This window comes from Pteropus vampyrus, unplaced genomic scaffold, assembly GCF_000151845.1.
Source record: "Pteropus vampyrus isolate Shadow unplaced genomic scaffold, Pvam_2.0 Scaffold94, whole genome shotgun sequence".
NCBI classification, from domain to species: domain Eukaryota; kingdom Metazoa; phylum Chordata; class Mammalia; order Chiroptera; family Pteropodidae; genus Pteropus; species Pteropus vampyrus.
The window spans coordinates 2,069,617-2,075,680 of record NW_011888875.1 but is presented as its reverse complement, the minus strand read 5'-3'; the positions used below and the strand labels follow the sequence as shown (position 1 = coordinate 2,075,680).

At 39.1% G+C, this 6,064-nt stretch overlaps 1 protein-coding gene across 1 annotated transcript in view; it reads right to left on the bottom strand.

Moving 5' to 3' along the window:
- Positions 1-6,064, bottom strand: part of DNAH5 (dynein axonemal heavy chain 5) — a 223,620-nt gene that overhangs the window by 83,906 nt on the left and 133,650 nt on the right. Inside the window, exons 49-50 of the mRNA XM_023532947.1 lie at positions 5,537-5,735; positions 3,652-3,824 (exon numbers count right to left, since the gene is read on the bottom strand). Coding sequence (XP_023388715.1) covers positions 3,652-3,824; positions 5,537-5,735 — 372 coding nt within the window. The remainder of the gene's footprint in view (positions 1-3,651; positions 3,825-5,536; positions 5,736-6,064) is intronic.

Here is a 6,064-nt window from a genome sequence, read left to right as displayed (position 1 = left end):
GCAAGTTTGGCCTGGGGGGTTGCTGTAATGGCCGCTTCCCTCTGGATTAATGACAGAGAGTAGGAGGGGGGCTGAGAAGGGGACACTTCTCTGAGGCTGGGGAAGTTTCCTGGGGTAACCTGGCTCTGCCAAGGGATAGTTAAACAGCCTTCTCAGGATTCCCTCCACGGCAGAGCTGCACCCTAGTCCTGTTGGGACCACTCTTGGCACTTGAATTATTTCCCCCACTTCAGAGACCCAGGAAATGGAAACCATCTTCCTATCTCTGTTGAGGACCTAAGAATTGTGGGGTAGGCAGGTAACCCTTTTTGTGAGCCTCCCACTCATTCTTTCCAGGTGATTCTCTCCAAAGTTGTTGTAGGCAGGGAAAAAATAATACTGGAAAGAATTCTTAGTATTTTGCCAATGTCGATTCATGTATTCTTGCCCCGGTATTTATTACTTCAGGAGGCACAGATAATGCAAGTAACAAGCAACTGCAAGCCATACCAGGACCTTCTGTGTCTCTTTGGTTATCATTTTTCAAAACATATGGCATTTGTCATAATCGTTTCCTTTGGTCGATGCCGGTAACTATAAAAAGGATTTAAATAATTGTTATTAATTAGGAATTGAGACCCTTCATCCCAACATCTTCTCCTGCAACTGGGTCTGGGTCTTATTAAATTTTTTAATTCCCAGTTTCTAGCACATGGTAAACCTTTAGAATGTGTCTGACAACTGAACATATAGATGAACAAACGAAAAGATTGCTTTAAAAGCAGACTCAAAAAACTCACAATCTAGTTAAAAACAGAAATTATGAGAGAAAGAAACCGCAATCAAGTGAGACCTTCAAATGGGGCTGTTTTGTCCTTTTATGTATGAACTGTGAGACAGATACTCATTTTTTAATTGCTTTAGCAAATATTTACAAAATTGACAATGTCCACCTTGCCCGGCAGGCACTTACGCTCTCGCAGGAGAGAGAGAGAGACCTGTAAATGAGAAGGCGATGACGTGGCACAGTGAACCCAGGGACAGACCGGAACGATGACGACAAAGGGACAGAACGCCAAGGAAACAACGCTGCCTGGTCCTGGTGGAGGCAAGCCTTAGGTGTGGACTTGGAATTTGATCTGGATCTTGAAAAATGACTAGAAGTTCAGCATACGGAGAAGGTGGCATGCCGGCCAGGAGTTGGGCTAAATTTTAAGAATCAGGAAGGTGATGCACAAAGTCTCAGAGTCTGCACATGCCCACAGCTATTTCCAGCTGGATACTGGGTACAGAAATATTGGGAGATGAGACAGCAAAGGACTGTTTAGGGCCATACTGGGGACTCGGTTTCATCCCAGGCATCTAGAGTGTGCCAGGTTCAGTGGTCCTCCAGCCCGTAAATGCTGAGGCAAATGGACTGCGTGCTCACCCTCACAGAGCTTACGAATACACAAACAGACCATTGTACACGGCACGGCACTGCTGGGGATGCCACCTCGGTGACATGCCCTGGAATTGATGTGTGTTTCCTGGTAAGCGGTTGATTTTTCTAGACTATACGCCAAGCAGAGCATGACCCCTGGCAGGCTAGACCGCTAGGCAGGGCCCAGACTATGAAAACCTTACACGCCACGGCCTGGACTTCAACCAAAGGGGCAAAAGAAGTGTCATAGAAAGATAGTCTCTGTTTTAAAAGCAATTCTTACTTTAATTATGAAAGGAGCTAAGAGATACACTCGGTCTCATATCGCACCCTGTTTTGCTGCGATTTTCATCTTCAATCCCATCTCATGGCTTCCGTCATTTCCTATGACCAGGTCACATGTCTCAAGGTCACACCCACAGGACACAGAGATTGGATGTACTGTGCACAGAAAGTGGGAGTGTAGGAGAGGGCATCAGCCCAGAAGATCATGAGGAATGAAGAGCATCTTAGCTCAGAAAGTCCACTCATGATTCTTTGGCCAAGTCCAGAGCAGACACGTTAGAGGCTAAGAGTGAGGGAAAACGCAGCCAAGGACCCTGTGCTATGTCAGCCAGGCCTCGACTGCCATGCCCAAAGTGAAGAAATGCTCATCTCTCGTCATCTGTGCTGTGAAACACGGGAGAAAGTTCTTGAGAACTTCCGTAAGCACAAGACTAACATAAATAACCCCGTCTTCGATTTAAGCTGTTACGAAATATCAGGCCAGTTAGAGTGCGTCTCTAATAGACACTTCATCATGAAGTTGCCTGTGGTATTACTTATTTACAAAAGATGTTGTTCTTTTTTTCTTTTTCCTTTTAATCATTAAATATGACAGAGTGTCTATGCTTGAAACACATAACTCTTACTCAACTGTAAATTAGAAGCTAATTTCAAAATGCTATTTATATTTGGCTTTGAAAGAACATTTGTGCTCATCATTCAGTAGAGACGTCTCAGGTTCTGGAGAATTTAGAGTTTTCAAGCCAAATGCCTCACGCCGAGGGTACCCAAGCCCAGAACAAACCCCGTCTTCCTCTCTCCCCCAGACTTACTCCCACGTTGCAGAAATGCCTCCCTCCTACTCTTCTATTTTTAGAGGGAGAGTTGATCAGATAACCTCTAAAACCCTCTCCGTTTCTAAAATTCAGTAATTATTAGAAGTGACAACTTGTAATTGTGAGATCATGCCTCAAGGTTAAACCTAAGTAATGGAAGACAGCCTCAAATTGTCTTCTTTCTAGCTCAAAGGGTCCAGTCTGAAAACATAATTGACATCGACAAAGTGAGAATGTCAACAATGAATTTTAAATTGCATTATCCTTTAATATACATAAATTAGGTCACATAAGTTATCAAGTAAATAATATATTTTACTTTCAACATTTGAGCATCAACTGCCTTATGAATGATGGCTACTATAATGACTCATGTGACAAAGAAGGAAGGAAACCATACTTTCCTGCTGTGGTTCATTCAAACAGCATTTTCATCCAGCGCAAAGTCAATCGTTTCTATTTAATTTTTAAGTTATTATTTCTAATTGTGGTAAAATACATATGACATAAAACTTACTATCTTAACCATTTCCAAGCGTGTAGTTCGATGACATGAAGAACAATCACACTATCATGCAGTGATCACCACCCTCCATCTCCAAAACCCTTCTCGTCTTGCCAAAATGAAATTGTACCATTAAATGTTCCCCATTGCCCCTTACTCCAGCCCCTGGCAACCACCATTCCATTCTGTCTCTATGAATTTGATGACCCTAGGTACCGCATAGAAGTGGAATTGTACAGTAATTATCTTTTTGTGACTGACTTGCCATAATATCTTCAAAATTTTTGCAGTTTTTTATAGTTTTCTTTTGCATGATGCAAGAAATAAGCAGACTTTTTGCCTGTGCGTTGAACTCCAATGTCAACTACATTCATTCTATGTGGTGAAAACAGTGAGCTGAGAGTTGTATAGCAACACCGAATAAAATTATCACATCACACATTTGAAGTACACCTGCTCTGATTTTAAGCCTATATGTGCGATATGTTGCATTCAGTTTAGAAATTAAATTGGACTGTAGCATTGAGTTTATTTTTAAACTTAATATTCTCCTAGGAGACGAAAATGAAAGAAGAGGGGAAAATTCTCATGTGAAGCCAAGAGTCTGTCGTTTCAGGGAGGCGCTACTGGGCGTGGCCACCCACCTTGACCAAGTGGACCATCGCATCCTCGAAGAATACCAAATCCATGCCAGCACCACGGACGCTCTCATTATAGAGCTGCAGGAACAGATTCAAACGCTCCCTTAGGTGATCAAAAGATTCAATTGGCTCATACACTTTGGGCATCTCAGCATCGGCCTCCTCAGATGTTTCACCTGGGGGTGGAGGCAGAAGAATTGATTAAGCTTCTTCAAGTCACTGGACTTTACTACTTCCTTTGACGCAAATGAATACACTCATAGCTCTACTACTTAACCCTGAATAATACTTATTTTCATCCAAATGTCATGTTATATATTTTAGAAAAGAAAAGAAAGCAAATAATAGTAAAAGCATTAGAATTTTTGTGATCATACGCAGTCTTCTTTCTTTCCTATCTAGAAAGGGCCAATTTCAAATAATGTTATAAACACTGAATTTGATTTGAATCCAGAAGTGAATATTGGCATTTCTAAATTCTCTCAGAAATATTCACCCAATGGTCAAAATGAAGATCAAAAAAAAAAAAGGATTTAGTGTTAAAATCAGCAACAGAGGTCAAGAATTAAATTATTTTTTAATAAGAATAAAAAGGTCATTGAATTTGCTCAGGAAATTTTTATAGTTTGAGAATTTCAGATTAGTGGTGAGGATAGAAGTGAATTTGGGGGAATGGAAGTGGAGGCTTGAGAGAAAATAGAGAAATGATTTTTTTTTTAAATTAATATGTTCAATTATTTGACTGGGAAAGTATTAAAATCAATATAACTTTTCAAAAAATTTGAAACACATAATATAGCAGCTTAACACTTTTCCAACTTTGACTATAAAAAAAAAACACCAAAGAAAGCTACACTGGCACATAAATTCAGTATCGATTAATAGGAACAGGAAAAAAAGTGACACACTCATTGAATAGTCTAAAAGAACTGAGGAATTCACTAGGTACTAGAAGACTCAGTGGATCTTCCAAATCTAATAGTACATAATGATTTTCAATTTACCCTGTCCTAATATAATACAGTATATTAATCTTTTTATGACAATGCAAGGAAATTGATTTAATATAATCATTAAGTTTGGCGTGTTCATAAAGCTCTCATTGCTTAAATTTCAATAGTCATGTCACCTTTTCATAAATGTTCAACTCAAGCTTTGAGAAACAAAGTTCTTTGAAGTCACAAAAGATTAGATGTTTGCCTCCAGACACCCACTCCCCCAACAAAAAAACGCATTTGTGCTTTGCTCCTTGAAAATCATAATTATTTATCTTTCTGAATTAGAAGAAATAAAATACATAAATTCTAATTATCTTACAAATGCTCTTACCTTTACATCATTTTTGTATTTGCATGACCTGAATTCAAATAAAACATATGAGCTTCTTTTTGTGGAAGGATCGTTCCAATAGTATAGCCAGCAATAAACCTCATTTTACAACTGTCACTCAGAAACTTGATAGATCACACATATCCTTCCTTATTAAACCAAACAAGGAGCACCCTGGTCATTTTTGAGCATTTAGAAGATACAAATAGCATGCATTTAAGCAGCCTTTTTAAATATGGAAATTTACTTAAAATTCATTCCCAGCTAACGTGTGGTAGATCCTTTCCTCAGATCTACCTCTGTGTGACAGGCATAAGTCCTATGCACTTTCTTCTGCCATATCCTGCCTCCCAACTTTATCTTAATATCCAAGACTTACATGCATAAAAACAGTTACTCTTTGACCTCCATGAGTATGCATTTATCCACTCATCCTGTACAATAGGTCCCAGGCTTGTTTCCATAAAGTTTACTAGACTGAAATTCATCAGTCCTTAAATGAACCTTCCATCTTCAGCCCTCCCTTTGGGGAATTTCAGATTCTGCTTCGATAGTTTACCTGTAGCTTCAGGTGCATCCCTCAGGAAATCCACAAAATAGGTGTCGATTCCACAATCCACCAAGAGTTTTTTCTCTTCACCAAACTCCTCCTCTACCAGACTTACTAAAGCCTTATCAAACCAGGTCACGTCATCGGGCACCGTGAAACGATCGGCTATCACACGTTTACACTCATGCTTCCACAGCTTTAACAGTTCCTGTAGAAGCATAATTAAAATGTATTATTGCCCTTAAGCCAGAGTTGGGAACTCAAGTTCATGGTATTGTGGAGTATACCATCCTTCCTGATTTAAGATGCTACATTTTAAAAGTTTAAGGTTAAAATATACTTAATCTCTTTTCAAATTGGTCTCACTCAAGCATATTAGAAAGAAAGTGGTGTCTATTTGTTTCCAGTCTTTAAATTAAAATTGAAGTCTCTAGACAAACTACTAAAATCACTCTGATTAACCAACGAATTAATATTCTTTGTAAAAGTCTTATGTTTATGACAAATTAGTCTGTTTTGATAAGAAATCTATATTCA